This window comes from Hyperolius riggenbachi, chromosome 1, assembly GCF_040937935.1.
Source record: "Hyperolius riggenbachi isolate aHypRig1 chromosome 1, aHypRig1.pri, whole genome shotgun sequence".
Classification (NCBI taxonomy): domain Eukaryota; kingdom Metazoa; phylum Chordata; class Amphibia; order Anura; family Hyperoliidae; genus Hyperolius; species Hyperolius riggenbachi.
The window spans coordinates 253448910-253464590 of NC_090646.1; the positions used below are offsets into that span (position 1 = coordinate 253448910).

The 15681-nt window shown below is 42.4% G+C and overlaps 1 protein-coding gene across 1 annotated transcript in view; it reads left to right on the forward strand.

The window, feature by feature from the left end:
• The first annotated feature begins 11452 nt into the window (after positions 1 to 11452).
• Positions 11453 to 15681, forward strand: part of MTHFD2L (methylenetetrahydrofolate dehydrogenase (NADP+ dependent) 2 like) — a 160541-nt gene continuing 156312 nt past the window's right edge. The window contains exon 1 of the mRNA XM_068271081.1: positions 11453 to 11653. Within this exon, the coding sequence (XP_068127182.1) occupies positions 11541 to 11653 (113 nt within the window). The 5' untranslated portion in view covers positions 11453 to 11540. The remainder of the gene's footprint in view (positions 11654 to 15681) is intronic.

The window sequence follows — 15681 nt, forward strand, 5'->3', positions numbered from 1 at the left end:
CGAGACAGAAGCTGTCACTTTCATGCCTAGAAATTAACTTGGGCAGCAAAATAAAACAAAACAGCCTGGTTATTGATATGTTTTGTACTGTACATACACATGTATCTCATCATGTCACGTCCCCTCGGTTGCACTTCAAGAGAATTAATTTAATGTTCCTGGGATTGCCCGTATAACTTAACATGTATAATACATGTATAATAAAAGGCTGTTACAGTCAACAACCCGACCCACTTTTAAAGAACATGCATCCTGCAAAATGAGTCCCCACTTCCTTCATTAATGCAGGGGTTCCATGAGATCCAAAAGTTATTTGACAGGTTTCTCCAGAGTAACAAAGGTTGAGAGGCTAAAATCTGAGCTTCAACTGTTCTCTAATAGAGTTGGGCCGAACGGTTCGCCTGCGAACGGTTCCATGCGAACTTCAGTGGTTCGCGTTCGCGCCCCGCAGGCGAAGTTTTGCAGAAGTTCGGTTCGCCCCATAATGCACCATGAGGGTCAACTTTGACCCTCTACATCAGTGTTTCTCAACATTTTATTGGTATGTACCCCTTTTAAAACCCTGTACTCACCAAGTACCCCCTAGCATAGTAAACAATATCACAAGTACCCCTTGGCAAATATATATTGAATTGTAGTACATAATAATTGGTTCTAAACTATTTCCAAGCATTTACTATTGCTCTTAATTAGCTAAAACACTCATTTGGTGTTGTTTTAAATAAGAGTTATCATTTTCTAAAACTCTAAATTTGTTTTTCTTGGTTAAGTATATCAAGCCTGAGTACCCCCGGAACCATCAGAAGTACCCCCTGGGGTACGCGTACCACATGTTGAGAACCTAGGCTCTACATCACAGTCAGCAGGCCCAGTGTAGCCAATTAGGCTACACTAGCCCCTGGAGCCACTCCCCCCCCTAATAAAAGGCAGGCAGCGGCGGCCATTAAGCTCACACGTGTGCCTGCGTTAGTGAGAGTAGGGCGAGCTGCTGCAGACTGTCTCTCATAGGGAAAGATTAGTTAGGCTTAGCTTGTTCCTGGCTGCATACCTGTTCTGTGAACCCACCACTGCATACCTGTACTGTGAACCCACCACTGCATACCTGTTCAGTGAACCCACCACTGCATACCAGTTCTGTGAACCCACCACTGCATACCTGTACTGTGAACCCACCACTGCATACCTGTTCAGTGAACCTACCACTGCATACCTGTTCAGTGAACCCACCACTGCATACCTGTTCAGTGAACCTGCCACTGCATACCTGTTCTGTGAACCCACCACTGCATACCTGTTCAGTGAACCCACCACTGCATACCTGTTCAGTGAACATGCCACTGCATACCTGTTCAGTGAACATGCCACTGCATACCTGTACTGTTCAGTGAACCCGCCACTGCATACCTGTTCTGTTCAGTGAACCCGCCACTGTATACCTGTTCTGTTCAGTGAACCTGCCACTGTATACCTGTTCTGTTCAGTGAATCCGCCACTGTATACCTGTTCTGTTCAGTGAATCCGCCACTGTATACCTGTTGTGTTCAGTGAACCCACCACTGCATACCTGTTCTGTTCAGTGAACCCGCCACTGCATACCTGTTCTGTTCAGTGAACCCGCCACTGCATACCTGTTGTGTTCAGTGAACCCGCCACTGTATACCTGTTCTGTTCAGTGAACCCGCCACTGCATACCTCTACTGTTCAGTGAACCCGCCACTGCATACCTGTTCTGTTCAGTGAACCCGCCACTGTATACCTGTTCAGTTAACCCGCCACTGCATACCTGTTGTGTTCAGTGAACCCACCACTGCATACCTGTTCTGTTCAGTGAACCCGCCACTGCATACCTGTTGTGTTCAGTGAACCCGCCACTGCATACCTCTACTGTTCAGTGAACCTGCCACTGCATACCTGTTCTGTTCAGTGAACCCGCCACTGTATACCTGTTCAGTTAACCCGCCACTGCATACCTGTTCTGTTCAGTGAACCCGCCACTGTATACCTGTTCAGTTAACCCGCCACTGCATACCTGTTGTGTTCAGTGAACCCACCACTGCATACCTGTTCTGTTCAGTGAACCCGCCACTGCATACCTGTTCTGTTCAGTGAACCCGCCACTGCATACCTGTTCTGTTCAGTGAACCCGCCACTGTATACCTGTTCTGTTCAGTGAATCCGCCACTGTATACCTGTTCTGTTCAGTGAACCCGCCACTACATACCTGTTCTGTTCAGTGAACCTGCCACTGTATACCTGTTCTGTTCAGTGAACCCGCCACTGTATACCTGTTCAGTTAACCCGCCACTGCATACCTGTTGTGTTCAGTGAACCCACCACTGCATACCTGTTCTGTTCAGTGAACCTGCCACTGCATACCTGTTCTGTTCAGTGAACCCGCCACTGCATACCTGTTCTGTTCAGTGAACCCGCCACTGTATACCTGTTCAGTTAACCCGCCACTGCATACCTGTTGTGTTCAGTGAACCTGCCACTGTATACCTGTTCTGTTCAGTGAACCCGCCACTGCATACCTGTACTGTTCAGTGAACCCGCCACTGCATACCTGTTCTGTGAACCCGCCACTGCATACCTGTTGTGTTCAGTGAACCCGCCACTGTATACCTGTTCAGTGAACCTGCCACTGCATACCTGTTCTGTGAACCCGCCACTGCATACCTGTTGTGTTCAGTGAACCCGCCACTGCATACCTGTTCAGTGAACCCGCCACTGCATACCTGTTCTGTTCAGTGAACCCCCCACTGCATACCTGTTCTGTTCAGTGAACCCACCGCATCAGTGCGCATACCTGTGCAGTTAAGTGAAACCACCTACCTACGTGAGTGCACGCAGTGTGATATACCACTCCGTGCATACCCGATATGGACAAAACAGGTAGAGGAAGAGGTAGTGCCAGAGCCAGAGGAAGGCCACCCGGCAGGTCTGTGCGAGGTCGTGTAAATGTAATTTCGTGTGGACCTGGCCCACAGTACAGTGCTCGGAAGAAGGCACGTCCCTGCTAGCAGCGGCTGCTGTAATAATTTTTCTGGTGCGTGTACATGACTGCCTAATTTTTCTGGCTGCACTGCGGGCAGCTGCAACAACAAAAGAAAAGGCATGTACATGCGCCCATTCCCCTTCGTGATCATTACTTTGCCGTGGTGAAGGGGCTTGCGTATCACAATGAAGCAATGACCGGCGCCTAGATGAGTGTCTCGGGGGGCACACCCACGATAATAAGGTCGTTGCCTCATTGTGGTCAGACCAAATTTGATGAGCTGGACAGTCACTGTTCTGTCATTCACCTACATCAGCCAGGCGACCATATGGGCTGTAAAGCCACCAAAACCTGCACTCTCGCCATGGTGCGCACCAGTCCAGCACGGCCGTCACTACACAAACAGCTGTTTGCGGTGCATTACACGGTGAGTTTGGTGTGTCAGTGTGAAGCAGTACCTTAATTACACTACCTGATTGATGTATACACATGCAAGATGTTTTAAAGCACTTTAGGCCTGTCATTTAGCATTCAATGTGATTTCTGCCCTTAAAACGCTGCTTTGCGTCAAATCCAGATTTTTCCCGGGGACTTTTGGCATGTATCCCACTCCTCCACCTGGGGGTCCAGGTGTTAGACCCCTTGAAACATCTTTTCCATCACTTTTGTGGCCAGCATAATTTTTTTTTTTTTCAAAGTTCGCATCCCCATTGAAGCCTATTGCGGTTCACGAACTTTTACGCGAACCGAACCTTCCGCGGAAGTTCGCGAACCGAAAATCGGAGGTTCGGCCCCACTCTATTCTCTAATAAGGAGTGGGCAAATATTGCGCAATGGAAGCAGAAAGTGGTTCCTAAAGTACTCACCTGGGGCAATCCTTTATCCCACTCTGGTTTATTTATTTTTTTCCTCTGAACTTGTTATTGTATGTTTTAAGAGAACCAGAGCTTCCTCCAGCGCTGCCCGCAGCTATGAGAACCGGGACCCCGCTCTGCCGTCAGTCGGAGCCAGTCTAATCTTGTATGGAGCGATACGTAGAGGGCGCACTTCTCCTGCGTAGCCTGGCTCCAATGACTTCACTGACGGGAGCCGGTTCTCGTAGTTGCGGGCAGCGGTGATGGCGGCGTGGGATCGATCAGCGCGTATGGGGCTGGAGGAAGCCCCAGGTATGTATAACTTCTTTTCTTTACAGCATCTCTGGTTCCCTTTAAGTGCCTGCGCTCACTAACGCAGTTGTGTCTGCTTCTGCCCGCTTTTCGGCATCTGTAACATTGATGTGTAACTGAAAAGCGGACACAACTGCGTTAGTGGGCTTAGGCCCTAAATGGCTGTTATCAATTGCACTAAGTAAATTTTTATGCAAACTCAAAATGGACCAGTTAAATCGCATCTCTGCTTCATTTGATCCTCTTTCAGTCTGCATAAATGTGTATAATACTGCATCAGCTCAGATTCATTTGCATTTACTAACCGTTCCTACAAGTCATCAGTTGTGTGGTTGCCCTCTCATGCAGGCACCTGCTGTTTTTCTTCATTCTTTTTAAACCGCTTTCGATACATGCTGTATGCAACTGCAGTCTTACAAATGCTGCCTTTCTGCAACCCTGTTATGTTTCAGTGTGACCCAACAGTGTTGCTATCTTTTACCAACAGTAGCCAATTTTTAAAACAAAATCTAGTTCAGATTTGCTGAATCATTTACAATATGCCCACAGGAGAGGCTTCTTTTCACATAAAGACAGTATGGGCAGTATAGCGGAGCAAAGTCTCTGTACAGAGTTTGACCCCGACCTACTGCCTGAGGAATCAAGACCTCATCTCTTTAGGCAGCTACCATTGTGTATGCATGCACCTTTAATCATCTTTCTACTGATTGGATGGATATTTTCAAGTCATAGTAGAGTCCCAGTTATCTGGGGCTCTACCAACCGGCAGTCTCGACTAACCGGCTGATAGCAAGGAGCGCCCCTCTCATTTTGCAGCGCAGTGTGCAGCGGAAAATACTTACAAATGCACTGGGCACCAGTCCTCTTTATTGCCTGTTGCTCTGCTGCCGCCTTGTATGTCTCCTGATGTGTCACCTGATTAACATCTGGTCACATGCGCGCATCAAAGCCGTACTTGGATGCAGCAGGCAGCTGTAGACGTGAAGAGGACTGGCCCCTGGAGAGTAAGCGCACTCTGCATTTTCTCTGTGAGGGGAGGTTAGTGTTAAATTTAGGCCCTGGTTGCGTTGACTCTCAAGCAACTGTAAAGAACACATAAACAGGCATCAGGCAATCCCCACCTGTGCCAGATAATCTAAACTTAACTGTGGTACCTGCATTTTTATGTGCCGTCATCTTTTGTGTTGCTTCACAATATTACTAGTGTTGGTTCAAGTTCGGAACATCATTCTGATTTCACCCGACCACCACACTTCAGCACTAAACCTGCAGACAGAGTCAGGGGGAGTTCACTTACACTTCACGGAACATTACATGACTCCGATACTTCATCCTTCCAAAACTGAAGGAGGAATTATCCGAGTCACCTCACTAAGCGAACTCCCCCAGATCCTGTCTGCAGGTTTGGCGCTGAAGTGTGGTGATCGGGTGAATTTGGAACGATGTTTTCAGTTTGAACACCAACACTAATAATTACAAGATGGTGCCTAAGGCAAATGGAGTACAACATAAATATGACAATCCAATGTGTTCTACAGTACAAAAACCGCCGCAAGAAACCGTGAGGGAGAGATCCCTACCCTTGGGAGCGAAGGATCTAGGAAAAACGAGCACATTTGAGAGATATCACATCCTGTTGATGAGGATATTCTGTGAAGACATGAAGGTAAATCTGTTTTCAAGCTGCTTATTGGACTTACTGGGGTTGATTCACTATAACAAATAGCGTGCCTTATCAGAGTTAACATGCCTTATCAGAGTAGCATAGCGAGCACTACAAACTTATGCCTGCTAATTGGCAATGACAAGAGCTCCACTCGTCCTGCCCTGAGCCTCTGCGGGTCCAATCACTTTAAAGGACATTATCCCCGTACTTTGACAAGTGCAAGGATAATGTCCTTTAAAGTGATTGGACCCGCAGGGGTTCTAGTCATGAACAAATTAGCAGGCTTAAGTTTGTAGCGCTCACTGTGCTACTCTGATAAGGCATGTTAACTCTGATAAGGCGCACTATTTGTTATAGTGAATCAACCCCACTATGTTTTACATGAACTTCATACACTCTTTAGATTACTGTTACCCAGCAGGTATCGGAACACAAATCCTCTGGTAATGCTTCTTGGCCGAGGCTGTACAGAGATGCTGCTAGCCTGCAGGCTGATGCGTTCTGCTGATATGGAGGGCAGTGTACATAGAGGAAAATAGCATAGGGCTGTTTTCAGGCAAAATGATACTGCATGGCATGCCGCATCTCTTGATGACATACCAGGGCCGTGTGTATGAACCTTTACAATACTAACTTAGAGTTGTGTAATAAATTAGCAGTAAAGAGTAAAGCGATTCTGAAGCGAGAAGTATGTGAAGGCTGCTGTATTTATTTCCTTCTTAACAATACCAGTTGCCTGGAAGCCCTGCTGATCTTTGGCTTCAGTAGTGTCTTAATCACACACACAAGGATGTGGATAATCTTGACATCTTTGTCAGAAACATCTGATCTGCATGCTTATTCTGGGTCTACGACTAAAAGTATTAGAGGCAGAGGATCAGCAGGACAACCGGGCAACTGGTATTGTTTAAAAGAAAATAAATATGGCTTCCTCAATATTCCTCTCACTTCAGGTTCCCTGAGGTGGCAGAAAAAAAGTTTTAATGACTTACCTAGGGAGAGGAAAGGCTCTGGATAGTCCAGAAGCTTTCTGTGTCGTCCTCCCCCCACCATTGCCAGGCACGGAACCTGAACAAATACAACAAGCTTAAGGCATATAAATCAGCAAATTACACATGTTCAGAGAGTTCCATCATTAGCTAGTAGGAAGGTGAGGTGTTTTTAATTGCCTTTTCTCCCATTTAGTTGACTCTTGGGCTTTCGGAATAGTTCACAATAAAAAGCTAATAAAACTAGCATTTTTGCCTGATTAGAGTAGGACTCACCAGATTTGGGACACTTTTTGACACAGTTGGTGAGCTTAAAGAGAATCTGTATTGTTAAAATCGCACAAAAGTAAAAATACCAGTGCGTTAGGGGACATCTCCTATTACCCTCTGACACAATTTCGCCGCTCCTCGCCGCATTAAAAGTGGTTAAAAACAGTTTTGAAAAGTTTGTTTATAAACAAACAAAATGGCCACCAAAACAGGAAGTAGGTTGATGTACAGTATGTCCACACATAGAAAATACATCCATACACAAGCAGGCTGTATACAGCCTTCCTTTTGAATCTCAAGAGATCATTTGTGTGTTTCTTTACCCCTGTTCTCATGCACTGAAGTTTCAGGCTGCTTGTTTCTTCCTGCAAACAGCTTTGCCCTTGTCTGTAATTCTTCAGTATGTGAAAGCCCAGCCAGCTCAGAGGACGATTTATCCAGCTTGTAAAAGATAAGAGAGAAGAAAGAAGCTGCTCTAATCCTAAATAACACACAGGCAGTGTGCATAGAGGGGCCTGGAAGGGGGAGTTCATAGCAGAACCACAACACTGAAGAACTTGGCAGCCTTCCAGACACAGGCCACAAGTCTGACAGGGGAAAGATACATTGATTTATTACAGAGACAGTGATAGTATAAAGTGCTGCAGTAAGCCAGAACACATTAGAATAGCTTTTTGAGCTTGTAGGATGATAAAAAACAGGATGCAATTTTTGTTACGGAGTCTCTTTAAGCGTGTTAAAGCGCAACCAAGAGCCCCTGTCACTGTTTTCCTGTTGTGTGCTGCAGCCCCTCTGTATTTATATATTTATATGTTATGGGGATCTTCAGTGCTGCCTGCATGCTTTGCATAGAATTGCATATCATTTGGTTTGTGCTGCTCATCCCTCAGTATTTATTATAGGTAGATTGTTAGATCTGAATATATAAAGTCAGCGCAGGTCTATAGTAATACAGCTTTCGTCATTTTCTGGTATACAGGATCTTCAATCCCAAGGGAAGGTGACAGGCGGCACCATTTTATTTGAGGGCTTCTATTGACCATTTTATGCGCGCTACTTTTTCGGGGTTCTCAGTGCACAGGCCCCGTATGTGAGTTTCTTTTATCCTTGTTTTTAAATTGTTTTACTTGTTATGTAATAAAGACGGTTTACACTTAGATGTGCCGTATATCTCTTTCATGTCACTATCCTACTGGACTCCCCTTTGGCGAGTCTCTGCGACCTCAGGATATCTAATATATTCCGGAGGAATCTGTGGTGTGCAACATCGCTGGTGAAACGACATCATTTAAAAGTTCTGCGGACCATCTATCAAACTCGTTTACAACCTTATAATGTGGGTTGTTGGAATCTGGTAAGCCTTGCTTCTTTACCTTTTTGTTCGAAGATCCTGTATACCAGAAAATGATGAAAGCTGTATTACTATAGGCCTGCGCTGACTTTATATATTCATTGCTTGTGTGGACTTTTGGACATTGTCCTTCTCGGCTGCGGTCGCCTTCTGCCTTGGCGCTGACACTTGTTTATAGATTGTTAGATCTGACCAATTTCTCTATAGAAAGTATAATCTTAAGTTAAAACTGCATAGTGTATACCAGGCCACAGACTAATAAGGTGTTACACCTACTATTCCAATATGTGCAGGCGTATAAAGGTATTTAAAGTGCTGCAATTACCACTGTACTTTATGTAAGTCATATTGACCAATGTGTGCTGGGAAGGAATATTGTTTTCTGACTGTGTCTTGGAAGTAGTACAATTTTTGGCTTCATAGATTTGTGCGGCATCGCCTTTTGGGTGGGAAAGCAGCATGGACCAGTGGGGAAGGGGGAAGGGTTTTCAGTAGAGTTAAAGGACACCTGAAGTGAGAGGGATATGGAGGCTGGTATTTAATGGAGACAAATATGGAAGCCTCCATCCTACTTCTTAATGTTTTTTTTTAAGATGCATCAACAATTAGGGTTGCCAATGGGGCTTGAGACTTGATCCCTCGTGCAACAGTTGGGGCCAAGTGTTGTACAGAAAGTTTGCTAGCACACAGGCTACAAATGCTTTCTCTACACACTAGATTTTGAGCAGGGAGGGCCCTGGTGGCCCCCTTCAGCCGAGGACCCACTAGTGTTTGCATGGGTCTTTACATCTACAGCCTGAGAACAATAGTGAAGTCCTGTGTGAAGTGATATAACTTACTAAGCCATAAGACAGAGGTCCCCAAACTTTTTCGGTCAAGGGCCGGGCCAATATACTTAAGACTGCTGGGGGGCCGAAACATACATAAAATGATGATGATGCTGATTACATTGAATCTAGGTTTTGCTTCTGCTTCGATCATGCCCAGAGAAGAACTCCCTGTTGCAGCCCTTCAGTCATGTGGCGCCTGAAGAACGTCTTTGTGCACCAGACAGTGAAGCATACCCAGGTGACAGCCTGCTGTCCATTTGGACAGCAATGTCACCTAATGCAGAATTGGATTGGAAGCCAGCGAATGACTGCTCACTGGCTTCTACAGTATGTGGATGGGTGACTGCTATTCTATATGTGGGCTGTCGATATTTAAAGGTGCAGTGAGCTGCATCCATAAGTTATAGATTTTGTGTTTGGGGGGCCAGTGAAAAATCCTCTGCGGGCCGCATTCGGCCCGTGGGCCTTAGTTTGAGGACCACTGCCATAAGATAACAAGTAATGCTTAAAAGTATAATGTAATATTAGGACTAATTCACAGTGCTCAGCTGTGTTGCAGAATAATTCTTTATGTCCACTCACTGCCCATACAATTGTATTAAAGTTTATGTCCATTCTCCATTGTAGTTCATATTCATTATAACGCATGCGTTATGCAACTGACCACTGTGAACCTAGCCTTAGTGAATAAAATATTGAATCTATTAAACATTTATGTATATTTATAGCATGTATATATATTTATAGGTTTGTGGACTCCACATGAGGATTTGGTCATGCGTGTGTGTACAAGGCTTAAAAAATGGGGTTAAGTTGGCTATACACAATTCAACCAAAATGTTCAATTTATTTTTTTTAAAAACTTTGTTTAAAAAAATAAAATGTATTTCTTTTGATCAAGAAGAATTACATCAAATTTCCCATACTTCATTGGCCATGGTGAAAAATGTTGGTACATTTTTAGCAGAAATATGAATTGTGTATGGTGGATGGGTTATAGGTTTCAAACAATCCAATCAATCTAGATCTAAAGCAAAAATGCATGCAAACATTTGCATTAGATGTGTCAGTTCTAATGCAAATTTACATTGTACCTATCAAATGTGAACCCCGTCTTATACAACCAAATACAAGATTGCCAAGCGAGCTCATGGTGAGCCAGAAGTTCTAGGAGTATGTCAAGCCTAGTTCACATCATAAATCGCAAGCTCAGTTGGAAGTACTGAGCGCTTTTGCGAGCGTTTTTATATTGATTTTCCAAGCTCTTTGTGAGTGATTTGCAATTTTTAAAAGCGCTTATGTGAGAGCTTTTGTTTGGTGCTTTGAGATTTTCTTCCTGCAAACAATCAGAAAGTGAACTCTTTGACCTGGAACTGAATTTCTATAAAGTAATTTCGGACAAAAAGTGCTCACAAAATTGCTTTTCCAAGCGCTTGGATGTTTTCCTATACCTTGCATTAAATCGCTCAGGAAATAGTTCAGGACCCGCATTTGTGAGGACAAAAAGCCCTCTTACTAAAATGCTATGCAAAACAGAAATTTGCCTTAAAACAGAAGGCATTTGCGATTATTCAGGTTGGAGTGTGCTTCTGTGGTGTCCCAGGTGTCAAATATACAGAGCCACAATAATCCAACATGCATACAGACTGTTTCGGACTGGTTGATCCTCATCAGTGCATGGCATGGATTAATGTGGCTCTGTGGGGTATATTTAACAAGCTGACACATCATTGCATTCTAGTGGTTCTGGAGGTGTGTTTAGCTTTTCAGCGATATAAACGGATGATTTTCATATTCAGCAGTGATACACTCCAACCTGAATTATCGCAAATACCTTCTGTTTTTTAAGAAGGAACATTTCTGTTTTGCACAACCAAGTACTAAATAGTATTCAGAGGGCATCAGGCACAAATGCTGGGCGCTCCATTACAAATGGATGAGAAGAATAAAATGGGATATACAGTATGCCCTTTTTATAAAGTGCGTGTATGTTTTGTAGTTCTCCGCAGTGGTCTATGCACTATTGGATTGATGCCTGCATCCTCTGTGCAGGTGTGCGCTTCTTCCAATCACTGCTATGAAGAGGTGGAGTTCTTCTGCCTTGGTTTATGCAGTGCCTCAATCCTCATCAGTCAGTGATGCTTGAAGGTACCATTGATTGGTCTGCAAATGATGCTCATGATAGTTTGGCTGCTGCAGGGGAGATAATCAAACCCACTCCTCCTCTTGTATGCCCTTGTTCTCGGTGTGTTCTGTTATCACACACATAGCTCATGGCCTCTTTATTTAGTGGCATTCGTCTGCTACGAACAACAAAATATGGAATTGCAAGAGCCAACGTGATTACCTGGAGCAGAGGCTACCACCTAGAGCAGACATGTAGCAGGTGAGAACTTATCCAGGTATGTGAACCAGTCCTGTGTGTGCATTTCTTCACTACTGCTTCTGCCTATCAAGAATAGGTTTTGTTATATTCCATAGTTGCTGCCCTCTTATTGAGGTTAAAGATGTGCTCACATTCTGAATATATATGCATATGGTTACAGATTTGCTCACATGCTGAATATAGATGCATGTGTAAATTGAATATACATTAAATGAAAGTGGGAATAAACAGATGTATAGTATTGCATTTGCTTTTGACTCAAATAAAGAACATATTGTGTGCTGCAAACCTTGGTGGAATATATATATATATATATATAATATATATATATATATATATATATATATATATATATATATATATATATATATATATATATATACCTGCCATTCTAGATATACAAACATGTATACTGTAAGTTGTGGTGTATTTGTTAAAGCCGGACTAACATTCACATTATTAGCTTGCTACTAAAATCATTCGTAGATTAGTGGTATGAAGTCCTATCCTCTCATGTGTGTAATTAAAATGTGCAACTGAAATTTCTAAATTTCTTGCGCCTTTATTACCTTAATGTCCTCTCTAATTAAAACATATATCTTCGTTAATTAAAACAGACTTTTTTGTATTAGAAACAGTGTTTTTGACAGGGCATGCATTTGAACCAGTTCTGTAAATACAGTAAAAATATATATTTTATAATGAGAAATAAACCTTTTGGCTTTACAGTATTTTATAAGAGTTAGCTTGTGTATATATGATTTTGGCAAATGCACATTTTTATTATATTTGCATAGTTTATATGTGATGTATAATATGTGCGTAATACGCATGTTCTATTTCAGTGTGTCGATACTGTTTTTTAACAGTATATAAATGGCTTTGTCTTTCAGGAACAGATCCTGATAATTCTAATAAAGGGATAATAATGTTTATTGCAGCTGCAGCTTCCCCTTCACACTCCACTAGTTTAAACTGATGACTGCAGAGCCGAGACATAGAGGAGGTACAGCCTCTCCATATGGCAACCTCTTTACTTACGTCCTTTTGCTTTCATCCAGCTCAGTGTTTTGTTTCCTTTTATAGCATTTTTAGTAGAGACTCAGGCTTTCAGTAAGTGTGATAAAAGAAACGTGCTATATGACGTATTTACACACAAGCTATACAAATGTACTAATGTGCTCCTAAGATCAAAATCAAATTCAATATACAAGGTTGTGGGTTTTGCACCCTGAGGCCATCACTTTAGGTTTAAAAAGTGTTAATAATCTTGCCGCCATCTTTATTTCCTTTTTTACGCACATAGTATGAGGCTGTAATACATTTTTTGGCTCCACTAGTTCTTGAATCACGCAATCTGAACAAGCAGGCAGCCAACTGAATCAGATCATCATCAAAAGATCTATATAGAATGTCAGAGCAGTAATCAATATTGGTGTCCCAGAAGGCACAAAAAATGCATAAAATACCCATAAGAAAGAGTATCTATTATACAATGTTACGTTACGTTAAGGGCACAGCCCCTAGACCCTAAATTAGCATAAAGCTCTAGTCTATCGGGTAGGGGGAATAGATGTGCTACTTCCTCTTTGCTGACCAGTTTCACTGTTTGTTTTGTCCCCTTTGTTTTATAATGAAACAGATTTATTTTGGTTCACACTTCGAAATGTTTTATGCATTTTTGTGCTTTCTGAGTCACTCACCGCTGGTTTTAAATATTGGACTGAATGCTGTGGACATTCTATAGACCCTTTGATGAAAGTAACCTGGTTCTGAGTGGGATTTAGTACTGTACACAGTATGACCTAATAATAATTTGGGTCCGGGTATCCGGGTTTCTACATTATTTGGTGGGCAATGAAGTATGAAGACCAATTGTGCTGTGTCATTAGTTATAGTACAGTAGTAGCAGTAGGGTATTGTACTGTGTTAGCCATCAGTAAAAGCAAGAAGTTTTAAATCAGGATGATACCATTTATTGGCTAACTACAAATCAATAAGAATAAACAAGCTTTCGGCCTTGCAGCCTTCGTCAGGTTTACATCCTGTTAGTTTGCAAGCTGGTGGTACAGACAGCTTATATACATGCAACATCAAAAGGGAAAACAGATATTTTTTTCAAGCATAAATACGTCATTAAGATGCCTTAATACAAACAGACCATCTGAATGGGGTAAGATAAGGATCCTTGTTTACTTCATTGCTCACAGACCTGGTATTTGATTGATGATATATGAACTGTCTCAGCCACTCTAGCTGAACTTGTGAACTAAGAATTTACGATACCTCTGGGTCAATCCTAATACCAGGTCTGTGAGCAATGAAGTAAACAAGGATCCTTATCTTACCCCATTTAGATGGTCTGTTTGTATTAAGGCATCTTAATGACGTATTTATGCTTGAAAAAAATATCTGTTTTCCCTTTTGATGTTGCATGTATATAAGTTGTCTGTACCACCAGCTTGCAAACTAACAGGATGTAAACCTGACGAAGGCTGCAAGGCCGAAAGCTTGTTTATTCTTATTCATTTGTAGTTAGCCAATAAATGGTATCATCCTGATTTAAAACTTCTAGTTATAGTACTATATCACCTGTTTCTAAAGGACGATTTCTTGGCAGTAGCCTTTGGGCTGTTATCGGTTCATGCTTATCGGTTATCGGTTCTATCTCCCTGTCAAATGTCCTGTCATTGGAAAAGTAACTTTAAACAATGCACACAGTTAGGCCAGAAAGGACAGTGTTTCACTTGATAGTTGTCTTTTTAGGGAGAAGAATCCTAAGTGAGTGATATAGCTATGCAGGTTCACCACCATCAGGGGGAGAGGCAGGCAGTACCATTTTACCTTGCATGTGGTCCCAAGGAAGGCCCTAAAGTATACATTGTATAGTGCTCATAACATTTTGATGAATTCTGACTACAGGTTTACACACGGCAAGTTTTTTCCAATAATTTTTTTGCATCAAACGATCGTTTTCACGATATTGCATAACATTGTTTAATGCAAATTTGTTATACAATGTGCGACGATGGCAGACTAGCCATTAAGATCGTTTGCTTTGAATGACCGCCATGATAGTACTATATATGATAGTACTACTATAGAAACCTTTTCCAAGCGGTAGTGAATTGAAAAGGCTCTTGCTAATGCAATGCTATGGGAGATTGTTTATAAAATCACATCGCTCAAGTGGGATCGCACCCATAGCATTACATTAGCAAGAGCTTTTCAAATCACAAGCCCTCAGAAAAGCACACCTAGTGGGTTCCAGGCCTTAAGAACACTCCTATTGTATACCTGATGCTATTTATGCTGCACATTTCTTAAAGAGATACTCCAACCTAATTGAACTTTATCCCAATCAGTAGCTGATACCCACTTTTACATGAGAAATATAATGATTTTCACAAACAGACCATCAGGGGGCGCTGTATGACTGATTTTGTGTTGAAACCCCTCCCACAAGAAGCTCTGAGTACCGCGGTACTCTGGGCAAACTGCCACAATGTAACAATGTTCACAGACAGGAAATGGCTGTTTACAGCTGTCTCTAACAGCCAAAACAGCTAGGAGCAGCTATATAACCTGCCCACAGTAAAAATGTCACCATGTAATAAATGTCAGAATGTAAATCGGAGAGAGGAAAGATTTTACAATGGGCAAACACTGACTAAATCATTTATACATAATTATGGTAAAAAATGAAGCACTTTTTTTTTACTACATTATTTTCACTGGAGTTCCTCTTTAAAGAGGCATTGCAATGACTCATAGTACAATGTGAATGCAGGGCCACCACCATCAGGGGAAGAGGCAGGTAGTACCATTTTACCTTGCATGGGGTCCCAAGGAAGGCCCTAAAGTACAGTGGAGGAAATAATTATTTGACCCCTCACTGATTTTGTAAGTTTGTCCAATGACAAAGAAATGAAAAGTCTCAGAACAGTATCATTTCAATGGTAGGTTTATTTTAACAGTGGCAGATAGCACATCAAAAGGAAAATCGAAAAAATAACCTTAAATAAAAG